Genomic DNA, 18,292 nt, shown 5'->3' with positions numbered 1-18,292 from the left:
ACATATATACTTGTGATGAAGTCATAACGGTTGTATCTCTCCGTTTCATCAACTACCGTTTCGTCTTCTGTTCATCGACAACACCAGCCATGTAAATCTAGGTCAAGTCCAAGTAATGTCAAGTCCTCATCGGGACAACCGGAGTAGTGACAAGTCACACTGACCTTTAATATGCAATAAATCCATTCGTATTTATAATATTATAAGAGTCTGTCATGCCCAAGGGTGTAGGATAGGGAAACACAGAGGGGTTTTCACATTTGTTAAATTAATCACATCTTTCTAACGTGTACGGTAAAAATGTCGTAAAAAGTTTTATTTTCAGCACGTCGCCTTTTCCACATTGCGGCATCGGAGAGTTAAATTCGTGATGTCACGTCATTATTGAGCCATTGAGACGTCACGTCACGTGAAATGGGGTGTAAGATAGATATTTCTTACAACCCTTTCTTACCCTGGACAGCTCTATCTTAGCAACAGGGAAATGAGAGAAATAATAATTCTCCTTTAATATAGATATAATTTATTGTTATTTTGATTAAGCTCTAGTCAATCAATCGTTATAGCACGATGAAATGGTCGTATGATGCAGTGAATTATCTATTTATTTATTCATGATTGATTTATTTATTCAGGATTTATTTATTTATTCAAGATTTATTTATTTAATAATTCATTTTATTTTATTCTATTTTTTCATGATTTATCTATTTATTTATTTTTTGTATTCATTATGATTTTTTTTTATTTCATCAGTTATTATCCATTTATTTATTTATCTATTTATTTTGTTTATTTATTTTATTTTATTTCATTTAATCATTATTTATTTCAATATTCATTTTGTTCATTTTCTTATAAATATATTTATTATGAATTCTTTATTTCATTTTGTATGATTATTTTTTTTATCTATTTATTTTAATAGTTTCTTTATTTCATTATGTATTTATTTTGGTCTTCTGTATTGGTAATTTTTATGTAATTAAAATTCCTTTCTTCATATTTCAACTGATTAGCTTACGTTCACTTAATTCGTTCAATAACAAAATTTATAAACAAAGTCATGAATAACCTTCATTCTAAATGTTTAATTTGTCGATGCAGAAATTAGATTAAAGAACAATTTTATTATTGCTTTTTACAAACAAAATTATATCTGAACTTTACAATGGCAATGTGAGACAACATAGAAAATACATACTAATTCCAGTCGGTAAACAATTCCCTAGTGATTCCAGTAGTTCTGCTGAATCCACGATCGCTAGTGAGTAGCCATTCGTCTCGCAGGCAACCTTCAAAAGGTAACATGATAAATAGAATCTTACATTCGTGTCCATGTCATATTGGATTTATTAAAAGAGTTCAATGATTCGCTATGGCACAAGCCTTTAGGTGAGTTTCATATTAATTTCAATCGAATTTAATACATTCAATATGACATGGACACGAATGAAAGATTCTTTTTATGACAGCATTCCTAATTTGAAAACAAATTAAAGACAATTACGTGTTATTGGCTGACCAAAACCAAATAACTCATATCATAGTAGTGCCGTACTGCGCATTGCAAAGTAGTTCCAGATTTGAAGAAAAATAATGAACAGTTTAAATGCGATGAAATTAATAATGACAAAAACAAATATCAAATTCATTCAATAAAATTTATCAGATAAAAATGCAGTTAAAAAAGTAGTACCTGTAATGGCATAGAAATATGATCTCACAGTTTTGACCAATCGCAGCACCTTTATTTTTATTACACGTGTGTAATATTATATTTATGACATGGCTGTATGACATAGTAAAATGGGTCAGATATGTGATAAAGATGAGAAAGGGGGTGAATAGATTTATCTGTAATGAAACAAATACTTATTGTTGACAGGGTCGAGGACATTTAACGTAATCTTTTGTTCAGTGAACTGTATTTGTTTGGAAATAAGCCCATACCTGGTAATAAGTCCATACCTGGTAATAAGCCCATACCTGATAATAAGCCCACCCCTATCCATACCTAATAAGCCCACCGATTTNTCATGGATAATGTGTAAATGTTGTGCATGTACATATACTGATTAAACGCCTACCGCCATACGTCCTTTCGGCGAGCTAGCGGCAAAATAGTTATTTGCGTTGTGTTGTTTTATGCCAGTCGCTCAGTGGAGCGAGACGTTGATTTCTGTATAATGTTGATTGTATAAATCGATTTTTGGGTTGGCATATAAACAGACAAATTAAATATTTTAAAGTTTGTTTCCGTAATTTTATTTAACAACAAATGTGAAACATTAAATTTGTTCATAGAATCATTGCTTTGAAAGACAATACTATTTTAGAATATTGATTTTGAACCATGTAGTCGCAATAAATTCTCATTACTTTAATGTGACGTCATACATAGCAAGTATTGTCATGTGACGTCAATACAAATTAAAAAAAAAAATACCTTAGCTTGATTCCAGTTAGTGACGTTTTCACTGATTGTGTAACACCGCCCTCCAATATAGCTAGGACACCAGGGATCTGTAAACAAACAGGTATGGTAGTAAAACAACAACCAGAGAAAACCTAAGTGTTAACAAATCCATTACTCGAACTCAGAACCGATAAAACTAGGGCAAAGTGTGAACAGAGTACAAGGAGAATAACACCAGATGTTCCGGAAGGGTAAGCGTCTTCTGCTTCATCGACGACACCTGCAATACAAATCTTGAGTCGAATGGAAGTAAGGTCACGTTCTCGCATCAGGAATTCGGGTAGTGACAGCATATGTATAACATCGACCTTCATATCACATAGAGAAACAGCATATTTATCTCCGAGATCTTCCGTATTATACCACAATTTTGTGACAATGAGGATTTTATTTACACCACCTGAACTAAAACAGATTAAAAATATGTTTCACTCGTATGTTGTTAGAATACAACGATTTTTTCATTTCATTTGCTATACTCGTGAAAGATATATGGTATTTAACGATTAACCACTTTTAAAATATCATTAATTATAACGGGTTTTTTTTTCTTTGTATTACCATGGGCTTCAGTGAACAGATTTTTCCACCCAATCCCAACAATTATGGAGATAAAGAATGCTGTATTTTCACTTCACAATTAAAACTCGCCAGGACTATTGTGACGTCACAGTTGACAACGCCCATTGTTTGTTATTGTGCACACTAAACCCTTGGCACGTATTCACGAATCCGTTCCCATGCTCAAACCATCTTTCTTGTAGCTTACTTAAATCATGTGACGCAATCAAAATGGGCTCTGAAAAATTCTTCAATATCCCTGTCAAAATAGGAATTTATTTAGTAACGTATTATCAAAAGAATTAAATAATTAGGCTTGAGCACAGAATCTGAGTTTGTGCATAAAAACGGATTCATGAATACGTGTCCGGAACTCAGATTGATTTGTCTAGTATGAAAAAAAAATAAAAAATGGCACAACAAAAAGAAATCTTTTTTTCACTATAAAACCATATCAAGTTTACTCCACACATATAAAGAGCCGAAAGGGACCGTCAAATGTCTCCAGTTATTATAACCGGCCCTCGTCATACACGGTTAAAACCATATATAAGGGGAGGTAGCTCCCTCCCACTGCCACTGGCCTATTCGTTTATGCGGAAAAATCAGGCCGTATGATTTTAAAACTAAACATGTTCAGGTATTGATCCTTGCGGACCTGTAAAAGTTTATACAGGCCTTGCAATGCTTTGTTAAGGCTCGCCTGAAAATAACATCAGATTACTAGGTCCGACCTTATTTCATAAACGAACAACTGTGGTCCAACCGGTTCAACCGTTTGGATCGCGATACACGAAAGCGGCCTAGCTTTCTCCAGATACTCGCTCTGTAAGTCTCAAGAACGAGATAAACTTATTTGCAGCTAAGTTACATATATCAAAATAACTACACTTTGGTCAGGAAAGGAGTATTCCATTGGTAAACAAAAAGGATAAAAAAGCAAGCAGGGCAAACACAACCAATATATCCTCCATGTGTCAGTGTCACGCAAACCCCGTCCGCGACTGAAGTTAATAAATACTTTCATTTATTTTTTAGTTGATTGATCAAGACGTTCAGCTGTTAAAATATGTAGCATCGCAGAAATAGGGCATCCTCGCCTTACTAAATTCAATAAATGAGAATATGGAGTTTATTTAAAATTTAAAACAATAATATAACAATTCATATTTTATTCATTAAACTTATATCAATGTCTTAACAATTGGACAGGGAATGTATTATGAAAAGCAGTTTACATTTAATACTCTTTAAGTAAATTTTGGTTCGAACTTTCCCAAGGTTTTGCCCTCGTTCCTATAGACAGGCTACCAGCCCCTAGTTGCTTTTAAATAACTATCCCTTTTTTCATTTCAGAATATCTATTGTTCAGATCTTAGATACAAAGGAATTGAGCAACAGTCAAAATATATGAGCGATAAACACACATCATATTGAAGTAAGGATAAAACGTTATTATATATTGATAAGTACATGTCACTATTATTGGTTTTTTAAATTGTTGTTACAGCAACTAAAGTATACAAACACTAGACAAATGGTGCTGGTGGACAGGATATACCTTCATTAAAAGGATTCTCTCCTCCTTGTTTGAAACTGAATCAGACATTTAAGAGACCAAAAACATTTTTAGTTTATTTTTTTTCATTCACAAGTCAAAGTTTTCTAGAATCGGGTCGGTCAAGTCATCAACAATTGTAAAATAATGATTGAAACAATAACAATTACCGTGGTCCCTTGGTTAGGTGGCGTATCCACGGTTGTCTGTCTGATCAGTGTACAGGTCAGTGTTTCCCTTTCATACGATAAACTCCCACATTCCGCGTATCGTCCACATTCCTTGATACACTGATAATATCCTGATGGCGTCAGATGTCGATACACCAAATAAGGGTCTGGTGAACTTCCGGTTCCTCCCTTATTCAAGACGGAATGACACACTTCCAAGTTAACATTTATAATAAGTATAACTGATGCACGCATTATGTTGCAAATGTTTTAACAGTAATAACAGGTGAGCATACAATATACATCTTTATATAATATATTATTCATTTGCGCCAAATATTACGCAAAGGTGTCAGACAGATCGGGCAGGATCGAAAATTCTAGCACGGGGCAGAACGTAGAATTTTACCGTATGAGGTGCGAAACACTGTTAAATGCAAATTACTTTCACTCCGATACTAGTCTTACTAGTTATATAAAGTGATACTAGTCTTATTCCATCATCAATTTTCAACAAAGTCTTGTTTTCAGTGACGATCAGTGTGTTCGTTGAAGTATATTAAGAATTTTTCTTCAATATACAAAATGTAGAACACTCTGCAACAGTACTTACGTAAATTTGGTATATGTCAGTTATTTCTTTTTTTGGAATTATTTTTTTTTGACAAATATCACATTCCTAAAAAGATAATTCCACTTGTGCAGAAATACATATAATCATTATATATTCACCTTTCCTATGACTATGTACGAATAGATATCAGTTCGGCAAAAACCAACAGTCGCAGCATTTCAGGTTCCTAATGCGATATATCATTATCACAAATAGAAACATTGTATAAACCGTTACAGATGTGCATCTAATCACAGATTTTCTGAAAAATCAACGTTATCGGCTTCTTCTTATCTTCTGGAAATATCACACTAACATTAAATTTAACCTCTTTGTTGTCAATGGTGTAATCTCCAGTTAAGCATAATTGTTGTGAACCGACATCTTTTAGCACACAATTCTTCCGGTAGACATTGTTCATCATAACGGTATGACGCCGGCAATGCTTCACCACAAATCTCTCACATAATTATGATGTAATAATTATAAATTGTCCACCTGTATCACTTATAATCTTTTTAACACACAAAGGTTGTGACTCTACTTCCGCTGAATTGGTTACAGTTTGGCATTATTACAATGGAATCCGTTTGTCAAAATTGTATTGTTCAAGGTAAATAGTGTCTGGGTGTTGATCTGAATCAAGAATCAATAACTATCGGCTATCATCCCTCCCTGTGGTTATAAGTCCCATCATTGCATTGACACATTGATGTTAAATATGTCCATGTATCATTAACTTTTCTTGTCACACTATGTTGGCGTTGCTATCCAAGGTCAATATTTGAGCCAATAGGGAAGAATTTATCTTATAAGGATTGCCGTACCAATGTCAGAAAATGTAAAATGAATTGAAAACGTTTTAAACGCCAACACGAAAGCCTAGAATGGTCAACTTTCGAACGGAAAATAAAGTATCAAAATCGCGTTATTACGCGAAGAAATGCGTAATAATGCCTTTCAAAAGTCGTAATAAAGCGAACAAAGGCGTAATAATGCCTTTTAAAAGTCGTAATTACGCGAATTAAGTCGTAATAAGGCCTTATAAAGCCGTTACGCCAAGGCAATAGATTTTGGTTAGACATTTCTAAAAATAACCCATACCTTTAATAACTTTTATGAAAACATTGAAGACGGAATAAAAAAAAAGAGAAGATCAAAGATAGTGTTATGCAAGTAAAACAATCAATGAGGCGAGACCGGGACTCGAGTCATGGACCTTTAATCACAGCACGTGCGCTGTATCTAATAGATCTAGAGCACCTTACCAGCGGTAGTTCTTAATCCTCGATACTCCAGGTTTTACGCTCACTAACGCTCTCTGCACCCCTGGAATATGTCACTACAAAATCAAAGGCTCAATGTGCACCACATTGCGGATGAGACGAATGGACTAGTTTGATTATTTGATGTACATCAAAATAATCTTTCGGTCGCATAACGGTAAAATTGACTGGCTTTGAAGTCGGGTGTCGCTCCTCTGTTATCTCCAAAGGACAGCTATCGGCCTTAACGATTGGTCTGTGGGAAAATTTAAATGAGACCAATGAAATAGCTAGTCGCGTGCCTTCAATTTTACTTTGACATATGCCAGGGGTGCAGATGGCGAACGTGAGCTTAACCCCTGGAGTATCGAGGATGTAGTTCTCTAGCCTGGTACTGTAATATCCTAAATGAAATTAAGGGAGTGCTACTCTATGTGGGGAAAATAACTACAGTGGAATTATCTAGTGTTTGAACGTCATTAAATGACTTTAGCTGTTGATATAGGCTGTTAAACCATGAACAACTTACCAACCCTAGGGCTTGACCTGCAGTGGGACGGGATTCCATTTTGGTTCCACTGTACAATGTTTGGTTTAACAACTTATAGTGATTACTACATACGAACAACCTTCGTTAACAATGCTCTTCATCTAAAAAACACATCCTATTTATAGCGGAACACTTCCTATTTATGATGTAACATTGTCTGTTTATGATCGAGGTTTTTTTTCATTAATAATACATATAAAGCCAGCTTTATTTTTTGTTTTTGTAGAAGTTGTCGGAAATTGTAACGAAAGAAACCAGGGACCGTATTCGTGAAACAAATGTCATGATCAAACTCAGCTTCTGTGCTCAAGCTCTAAATCTAGTTCCGGTCTTTAAATGAATATAGAATATCAGATACTGTCTGTGATTTTGAAGACTTTTGGAAAGACTTAATCCTTTTGCCGCTATGTAACTTTAGTAGACTCTAACATGCAATGATATGGATGAGTCCATTATGATCTACAGTGGTGAAAGGGTTAAGCCATATACCATTTGCAAATGTAACACTAGACTTCTTTATCGTGTTGCCAGATTTTAGCGAGTAACAAGAAAAGTTGGTTTGAGCACAAAATCCATGCTTGAGCATGAAAACGGCCTCATGGATACGGACCACGAACTATCCATGTTCCAAGATAGGAAGCTGCGGGAACAGTAGTCGTCAAGGTCCTATCGATATTTCTTTTATTTTGAATCTTTGAAAATTCATTTTAAAATTTCACATTATTTGCCCATCAGTTCCGCCGCAGCATCTTGGTGCAATTCCATAAATCTCTATTGATTTTGTATCCAGGTTCAAGATTTCATTTGTTTTGATGTTTCCATGGTGACCTTTTTCTTGCTTTGTTGTTTTTGTACCAATTAAGAATCAGATATTATCTAAGTATGTAAGCATATATTGAATCCAAATAATCCCTAATATTCAATAAACACTACATATTTTTGATACTTCAGCGTTTTGCAATGTATTCAAATGGTGAACGAAATCAAGTATTTGCATCCACATTTTGTTAACATAAAATGCTGACAAGACGATATTGAAGAGTCCATCATTCAAAATTACAACATTTGTATAAAGCATGTTTTAAAAGGATGGCAAACATTTAAATTGATATCAAATGTATCATGCTGGTGTTAAAAATCGTTTAACACCGAATCTAGGTCCTTGTACATGTTAATATCGCTCGTGTAAACACAGGTCCCTTAATAATTGTTACTGAGTATATGAGTAATTATATAGCCTACCCCGTATTAACCGGAGACCTCCATAATACCCCAAGGGGTCAGAGGCCAGAGGGCTGACATGGGTCGAGGGTTGATACGGGGTAAGATTTTGAAAGAGTCATAACCTAATAATCATATTACAGGAACATGCATCATGTATATAAACATGTTGAAATATCAATAGTCTTCATATCTCTTATGTAAAAGGCGTTCAACGTATGTTGGTGTATTATGGTTGAATATCTATCGAGGGTGAGAAAATTTTGGAAAAACAATTTTCGAATCCCGAGATAAATATTCCACCATAAAATACAAGCATATGTTGATGATATCATTTCTACCAAGTAAACTGTAACGAAAGCTTTATTTTTGTGTCTACCTCAGTGTCCATACGCCCTTGATAAGCAAAGTGATTTAGATAGTCTAATTATTTAAATTAAGCTGTTCTTTTGCGCGCGCTAACATTTGTCACGTGATACACGTCCTATTTTGTATATTTAATTGAATATATTAGGGAAGGAATTTTGATTTTCAGTCGATATTGGTCTACAGACGATAGGCAATAAACACTGAAGCCATGCTTTGTGGTGTTTCTATCGACATATGAAGTCAGCATTTGACAGGTTAACGAACGCTGGTCACCTTCGCGGTCATCATCGATGTCCAAGGGTTACGCTCACGTTCGCTCTCTACACCCCTGGAATATGTCATAGCAAAATTGAAGGCTCGGTGTGCGCCACCTTATTGATGAGACAAGGAGACTAGTTCGATCCTTTGATATACATCAAAAGAATCTCGCGGTCACGTAACGGTGAAAGTTGACAGGCTTTCAAGTCGGGCGATCTTCAAAGGACAGGTTAGCGATTGGTCAGTTCTTTTTTTACCTGAGAACAATCAAACAGCTATCTTCGTGCCTTTAATTTTGCCATGACATATTCCAGGGGTGTAGAGAGCGAAAGTGAACGTTACCCCAGGATATCGAGGATGCTTCGCGGAAAGTTCAGCGGAACATTATGACCAAAAGCTTGGCAGGTTTAAGTAGATCTAGAAGCTGAACACTTTTATTTTGTCTGCTGGCAAATCTCCAAATACATACATAATTAAATGCGAGTACCCTCATTCGACATGTGAAACAATTCGACTTGCTTGTTTACATGTATATTTTCGTTGGAGGGCGGGGGATATGAGGTTCTACGTGGCGTCAGCTATATAAGTGGTAGAGGGCATGATTATACAATATTAGTTATCTCTGGGTTAGGAGGGAGCTACGGGCTCATAGACCCCGTCTGGTTTTCAAAGACCCCGAGTCTAAGGGGTCTATGAGCCAGGAGACCCCTCCTAACCCAGAGATAACGAATTTGTCACCCTGACAATCTTTTATTACCTATTTTCTGCAAGGTTATAACTCACTTTGTGAGTTTGAGTTGTACTTGACTGCTACCAAAATAGCCCCTACCGGACAACTTTTCGGCAATATTTCGGACAATACACTTTGTAATAAGCACCCTAGAAACCCCCTCATTGCCTTGTGTGTGTGTGTCGGACGCCATCTTTGTTGTTATAAAGAGAGATTTTAGTTTGAGTTATCCCCGTCGCACGTGCTTATAGACCCCGGCAGAGCGGGGTCTATAGAAATATAGACTCCGGCAAGATATCTAATCAGAGTGTTACAAATTAGAAGGGTGACAAGTAGTAATATTGTAGGGATAACTCGTCAATTTAAACTGACAATTCTGTATATATACCGTGAACTCTTATACACACCGTCATATGCAGTGGTTCAGTTCACTGTCCCGATTTCATATACATCACAAAGAGAAATGTATGGGCTGCACTCAAATGATGCTGTAGTAGTTAAGAAATCCCTCTGCAATTGAAAGGAAAACATGATCGAACAAACAGTTACCTCCCCTTAGTTACGTTCTTACGCTAGAACTCTAAGGTTTTAGGTTCAACCCTAATATCATTTCATATTTACACTCTTAACAATTTTGTTGTTATTTTTTACGTTTGATCCTTAAAATATTCCCAAAATTAATAACTGTGATAAAAAAAAAAAGCTGATTCTCTACATGACCAATTAAACCGAAGAGTAAAATCTTGTTTGGATTTTATTTAAACATATTTTATTTGTTATTCAACAAAAAGGATTAGGCACAAGTTATCTAAACTGAGAAACGCCCTCTCCAATACATTTCATTATATTAATTACATGACAACAACAACAAGTATATCTATAAAAATATTATATATATGAACAAAGAAGAATGGAAGGGAATTAAAGGAAGAAAAAGAAATTGAGAAGAATAAGAGATAGAGATGATACGATAATACTACTGACCTTAACATCTGTTACTATTTTTAATGTAGGTTTGGACTATATGGAAGATATTTTCATTGTCTTCATCAGACAAGTTCGGAGAACTGTACAGAATAACATAACATTTAGAGAAATATTACAATAAAGTGAGATATCATCAATCAAAATTTGTCTTTGTCTTGTACTTGTTTGGAGCTTAAGGATGCTCGCACCACTGCTAAAAAGTGGAACAAAGTATTGGAAATTAATTTTCCTAGCATTACTATAGCTTTGATAAATAATTTCCGAAAAGAAAACCATACCATGCAGGACTTGTTTTTATTATAAAAGATGATAAATATGAAATAAAAAATATAATAAATTAAAAAATAGTGTACTAAACGTATAAATCTAGCAATTTTAGACCAGGATTCGAACTAAGGATTCGACTGCAGAGGTACGTACCTAGCCAATGGAAGTGTCAGGAGCCAACTGTGGTACATGTACAGTTTTGTCCAAAAGGAAAATAAGGGGAGGTTTACTGTATAAACCGAAAACCACACTGCAGTGAAATCTGTGATTTCAAATTGATATGTTTCTAGTTCGACCCTTGAGATTTCATTTTTCTTTTATTGTATACTAAAATTTTGAGCAATTATAACCTTGTTATAATCATATGCAGAAAATGAATTAAACATTTCATGATAATGAATTGTTAACGTATCATTACTTGAGCGCCTCCAGCACTAGGAGGAAGGGATAGGCTTCATGCGTTCAATGTGGCACACGTGTGACTAGAAAATTACAGCCAATTATACGCGACATAGTTGTGGTTATTTACACTTCTACATAGCATGTAAACAATACAGCGCTCTTTGCTGTGAAAATATTTTACACCTGTGTCCGCCATCTTTGTAATACAGGTAGAGACCGGGACAGCATTGCAGAGCTCACAAGTCCGACAGGTAAGTTGTACAGGTAAAATAAGTACCTTACTGTGATTTCCCTTCGTGTTGTATGCTATAATTCTGACTTAGTATATGTCTCGGAGGTGGAAGTTAGGCCTAGTATAAATGTGTAGTGCCCGAAATAACAACATGTACATGATAAACATATATATATGCTGACACAGTCAGAATTACAAGTCACAGGGACCTGAGAATTTGTAACAGTACGTATATTTATTTGACCTTATTGCACGTGGCATGTAGATTTTGAGCAACTCTCGGTGAAATGCCACCCTCAATGATAGCTTGTACTTGTTAATTTTGAGCACGTCTAATAGTATTGTCTTCATATCACGATATATCTCGATATACCAGGTGTTCACAATTCGCATGTTCCTGTGGCACAGGTGTGTAGAGAAAGCGTATACACCCACGTACAGACACAGTCACACGTATAGAGGCAATACATATCACCTATATCATATGGAGGACTGGTTACCGCTGGTTCTAGGTATTTAACGCATCCACCCCTGAAATTTCATAATGAACTATTCCAACCTTTGAATTGGAAGAGTTCAATTGTGTCTTCAGGGGTGATCGAGTTAAAATACATGACTACGTATTTGCTGTTACTATTTTTTAATAAGATGCAGACCAAGCTGATTTATCGATATTTGAGTTTTGATCTTAATGATCGGAGTTTAATGTCCAAGGAACTGTCACAGTCACAGGAAGACGGTTGAGTTTTGATTTACTTTGAACAGCACATCGACAAGTTGAACGTCTAAAGAAAATCTAAATATAAAGATATTTAAAGCGTTAATGTCAGACAATCATATTATGTAAACAATCGATTCGTAGATATCTGTAAAAAAAAAAAAAAAAAAAAAAAAAAAGGTCATGCTTTTTCACAGCGATAATTTGCACATTTGTACCTCAAGTAATGTTTAAAGGGTAGTTGTACTCTAAAATTGGATATTAGAAAAACAATTTAGAGTTAAAAGAATTTTATGTTTCAGCATAAAGAGATATTTAATAAACATCTCTATACATATGGTGATTCTGAGATGAGTTTCATTAAAAACCCAAACAAAGAATTTCAATATTATTATCATTGTCAATAGATAAATGTTATTTACTTCAAATATTTTAAATAAAGGTAGGTTATTTGTACAAATATAAAAATGATTAATAAAATTTCTTAAACATTGCAAATATCAGCAATACAAAATAATTTATGGTAGAAAATGTAATCTTAGTTTTTTTGTTATAAACAGCACACAATAAGTCCTGCCCGTTATGAGTTAATTCACTTTTCTCACAATTTGCATATAAAAATTCACAACATTCTATAATTATGTCGGTATGAATATTTAGTTTGTAGCATTGCATTTTCTCTTTAATACCAATCAAAATGATCCGTTGATAGTTGAGAGATCAGAGGCATTTAAGTGTAAGCTTCAAAACGTGTACATGACAAAGGACTAGGGGGCATTAAGGTTCATGTTCCATCTCGTCGGGAATTTTGAATTAGTTGTTATATTCGTGACCTAAAGTAAATGAAATAGGCAAATATAAAATTTCAAATTCATTTGACAACTGGTTTAGGAGACTACAAAGAGAGACAAAAACCTGCATTTTCATAATAAAATGCGTGAATGTCGTCTGTTGTGTGCAATTTGGTTGAAAATTGGCTATTTTGAACAAAATTAACTACACGCTCTTTAATTTTGAAAGCCTCCGTTTACACCAAATAAATATTTGACATGTTTAAATAGTCATACCAGTGTTCATTCATAGAAAGGAAGTTGTGTTTGTCCCATGCACGCTTAATGTCCAAAAACACCATATTTTGGCTATTTCTGCAAAGCAATGCAATTTCGTTGCTATGGTAGGTCATCTTCGCATGCACATTGGAAAATATCCTCACCAAGAAAGATATCCCAAATTAACCAATATGATGTTCATAACAGAAATTGGTGTATAAAAATTCAAGTTGATTTTTTTTTTAACTTTTTATGAGGCCAAACATGACCCATCCCAAGTCATTTGTAAAATATTCGAGACGCTTTTTCTGCAAAATAAAACAATATTCGATTTATTTGATACAACTGTTACTTTTGTAGTTAAAATAATCCAAGATGGCGGACGAGAGACTTCTATACCGGCCAGAGTTCTACATCCTGTGGGATACCGGATGTAAGGAGGAGGAACTTCCGGAAGATTCAGTGTCTGTTTGTGTCGTAAGCAAAGATGGCGGGAAGCAAGCTCAGACTAACATATTTCATTCCGAGGCTGAAGATGAACAAAAAGCAGAAGAAAAGTTCTTAGAATGGATTTCAAACGAACCGTTTGTTTTAGAGGGGGATGATATTAATATGGAATTATACATGAATTTCTCACCACTGGTATCGTTTTCGAAACCTTTCAGCGAGTTCATACTTTCACTTCATGAGCAAGAAAAGACCGTTCATGTTTCTTTGAAAATTGTGAAACTTCGCGGCGTGGATGGAGATGGCGACGAGGAGGAGGATAACAGAGAGGGATTACGTGAAATGAAAAAGGCGGGAATTTCTGTGTCATCCGTCTGCTGCCGCGATTGGCGGTATCTCAAAGACATTATGGAGGATGTAGAAGGAGGGAAAGTTCACGAGAAAAACTGTAAGAAAGTAAAGAAGCAATTGAAATACATTTTCTCAAATCCGAAAGAAGTCGAAACAAACACTGAGCTAGAAACAGCGGAAGTAGAAGTAATGACAGAATTGGAAACAGCGGATGCAGAAGTCATGACTGATCCTATTGAAGAACCGGAACCGGAGCCTGAACCGGAGCCTGAACCGGAACCGGAAGAGGACAGCAGCTCCAGTTCATCAGATGACGACTGAATCGCCAAAAAAAAATATTAATTTCCAATACAATTAACTTGTCAAAATTCAAGATGCGTGTGGCCCTATAAACTTGACAGTTAATACTTTGTGTGGCGACATGTTTAAACGGTCAAGACAGGAGTTGTTTTCATGCATTCAACATATTTTCAGAATGATAATTGTTCTTATATTGTAGTTTAAGTGAACGTTATTGGTACAATATTTTTCTCCGGCTACTTTCCTTTGATACACACAAACACATCAAAATCGGTTTTGTATCCAAAGATCTTATACGGCCCTACAAGGATTTTTTGGAAAAGATGTTCGGAGTTATCGTTAATGTCCTTTTCCCCTTGAACTATAAATCTTGGAATATGTTACTGTAACGTCAATCGGTTTAAAGTTATTCTGCAGTTACCTCCCTTTGAACACAAATTGCTTTTATCTGTCTCATAACCTATGATAAAGCTAGCTTGTAGGTAATTTTGACATTGAAATATAATGGTCTTTCTTTTCAACTTCAATTTTATTTTACACGTTTAAAAAGCAGAGGGGCTGGACATTAGACTTTGTCTGTATGATTTCTTCAGTCGTCTCCTAGTGACACCAGCCTATGCCTACATCAATCCTCCTAGTGACACCAACATATGTCTATAGCAATCCTTCTAGTGACAATAGCCTATGCCTATAGCAATCCTTCTAGTGACACCAGCCTATGCCTACATCGATCCTCCTAGTGACACTAACATATGCCTATATCAATCCTCCTAGTGACAATAGCCTATACCTATACCAGTCCTCTCGTGTCTATGCCTATGCCTAAATCCGTTCTGATCCTATGAAAAGTTTTGACTTTATATAAATATTGGTCTGCACAAAGTTGTATTTTTACCATATGTTATAGTTCTATATATTACAGCCATCGTAATAAAACTGTTCAGTATGATCATCGTAACATATTTAAGCTTGTCTTTTAAATTACTTCTCGGATCTTTCAATTTAAAACTTTATTAAACTACATTGAGGATATTTGTTTTGCTACACTTCTGGGTTTTTTGTTAAGAGTCAAGGTTATGTGCTAACTGTCACATAATACGTCACTGTGTTTTGTGTTAGTGTTGAGATATACATTATGCTACCTATCACTTTAAACCTGTGATTTGTGTCAGAGTTAAGAATATAAGCTACCTTACACATAACAGCTGTGATTTGTGTTATAGTTAAGGATATAAGCTACCTTACACATTATACCTGAGATTTGCGTTAGAATTAAGGATATATAATACCTTACACATTATACCTGTGATTGAGTAAGAGTTAAGAATATATGCTACCTTAAACACTATACCTGTGATTTGTGTTATAGTTAAGGATATAAGCTACCTTAAGCACTATACCTGTGATTTGTGTTATAGTTAAGGGTATAAGCTACCTTACTAATTATACCTATGATTTGTGTTAAAATGAAGGTTATATACTACCTTACACATTATACCTGTGATTTGTGTTAGAATGAAGGTTATATACTACCTTACACATTATCCCTGTGATTTGTGTTAGAATGAAGGTTATATACTACCTTACACATTATACCTGTGATTTGTGTTAGAATGAAGGTTATATACTACCTTACACATTATACCTGAGATTTGTGTTAGAGTTAAGGGTATATGCTACCTTATACATTATACCTGTGATTTGTGTTAGAGTTAAGGATATAAGCCACCTTACACATTACAGCTGTGATTTGTGTTATAGTTAAGGATATATGCTACCTTACACATTTTACCTGAGATATGCGTTAGAATTAAGGATATATGATACCTTACACATTATACCTGTGATTGAGTAAGAGTTAAGGATATATGCTACCTTACACATTATACCTGTGATTTGTGTTATAGTGAAGGAGATAAGGTACCTTAAACACTCTACCTGTGATTTGCGTTAGAATTAAGGATATAAGCTACCTTACACACTATACCTGTGATTTGCGTTAGAATTAAGGATATATGCTACCTTACACATTATACCTGTGATTTGTGTTATAGTGAAGGAGATAAGCTTCCTTAAACACAATACCTGTGATTTGTGTTATAGTTAAGGATATAAGCTACCTTACACATTATACCTGTGATTTGTGTTAGAATGAAGGTTATATGCTTCATCACACACTTTACCTGTGATTTTTGTCAGAGTTAAGGATATATGCTACGTTACACATTATACCTGTGATTTGTGTTATAGTTAAGGAGATAAGCTACCTTACACATTATACCTGTGATTTGTGTTATAGTTCAGGAGATAAGCTACCTTACACATTATACCTGTGATTTGTGTTATCGTTAAGGATATAAGCTACCTTACACATTATACCTGTGTTGTGTTAGAGTTAATGTTATATATGCTTCCCTTCACATTATACCTGTGATTTGTGTTAGAGTTAAGGTTATATAAGCTACCTTACACATTATACCTGTGATTTGTGTTATAGTTACGGATATAAGCTACCTTACACATTATACCTGTGTTGTGTTAGAGTTAAGGTTATATAAGCTACCTTACACATTATACCTGTGATTTGTGTTAGAGATAAGGTCGTTTCATAAATCTCATATGTAACGAAAATTCTTCTGAGATCCATCATTTACGTCACATTGCCTATAAGCCTATGACGTTCCATCTTAGGTAGTGAAGGCAATTTGCTCTAAAAAAGAAAAAAGTAAAACGAGATTTCAACTTTTACCTTTATTTGATATGATCCTTTTAAAGCGGACGTCCCTGAAATATTCTGTTGCACTCCGCTTTAAAAGTCTACAACCAGACAAGATACTTTTTCTGTGACATATTAATACGAAAAAGTCATGTTCTTCACATTCTGTTTGTCTATTTAGTTTCATTAATTCTGTCATTAAAATAACTTTTGAATGACTAAAGATTGAGATATATCGAATTAGGATTAAGATCAAAATGGCCCCTACCGTTTGGTGGTACTTGATCAGTTAGCTGCGGCCACCTTAGCTCTAAGGTCCGACCGGGCTTTTATTTTTGTTTTTACATTTAAAATTTTCAAAAGGAAAGTATCGATCGGACATTGACTTACGGTTCCCGCGGCTATTTATAGGTCAAGGAAGTTTTGTTAATAACAAATATATAATAAAGAATTTATGCTCCCGAAAGGAAGAATTGAAATTGATTTTGAATTCAATTTTGTGACTTTGATCTTGAAATGGGAGTCTTAATATAACCCATGACACACCTCTTTGAATTGGTGTTGTATGTATAAAATGACACAGGGACCTAATCATTTGTTACAGCTATATTTTGACCTACATTGTGTGCAAAATAAGGTTTTCAGAGTAATTTTGCATGTTCCGTGTCGCTTTTTTTTGCCGAAAGTTGATCTAAACCCCTAAAACGTGTAAACTTTCTCTGAACACCTTAGTTTATGTCCAAATATTCCCAGGTCCCTGTGTAAATTGAAATGTGCATCACTTGAAAAGCGGACTCCCGTGAAAATGTTAACAAAGGACTTAAACTTTGACCTGAATTCGTCACTTTGATCGAGAGGGGGAAATGGGGAACACTATTTTGTAATTAAGAAGAGAAGCTCCAGACAAAATTTCTTCTTTTTTCCCCCGGCCAGTGTGACAGAAACCTAAACGAATGCTCCTCTAGAATATTGTTGTTGTTGTTGAGGTCTTCCAACAATGTTGACGCATGCGCATAAGCATGATTTGCAAGGTATGTCATAAGCAACAC

General features: G+C 34.9%; 1 protein-coding gene across 1 annotated transcript; it reads left to right on the top strand.

Annotated features, from left to right (window-relative positions):
• The first annotated feature begins 11,575 nt into the window (after nucleotides 1-11,575).
• LOC110447784 lies at nucleotides 11,576-15,480 on the top strand. The gene is made up of 2 exons (XM_021493691.1): nucleotides 11,576-11,681; nucleotides 13,790-15,480. Exon 2 carries the CDS (start codon nucleotides 13,805-13,807, stop codon nucleotides 14,546-14,548), a length of 744 nt encoding a protein of 247 aa, XP_021349366.1. The 5' UTR covers nucleotides 11,576-11,681; nucleotides 13,790-13,804; the 3' UTR covers nucleotides 14,549-15,480.
• The last annotated feature ends 2,812 nt before the right edge of the window (nucleotides 15,481-18,292 follow it).

Source organism: Mizuhopecten yessoensis, unplaced genomic scaffold (assembly GCF_002113885.1).
Source record: "Mizuhopecten yessoensis strain PY_sf001 unplaced genomic scaffold, ASM211388v2 scaffold3621, whole genome shotgun sequence".
NCBI classification, from domain to species: domain Eukaryota; kingdom Metazoa; phylum Mollusca; class Bivalvia; order Pectinida; family Pectinidae; genus Mizuhopecten; species Mizuhopecten yessoensis.
This window is presented reverse-complemented; position numbering and strand designations above follow the sequence as displayed.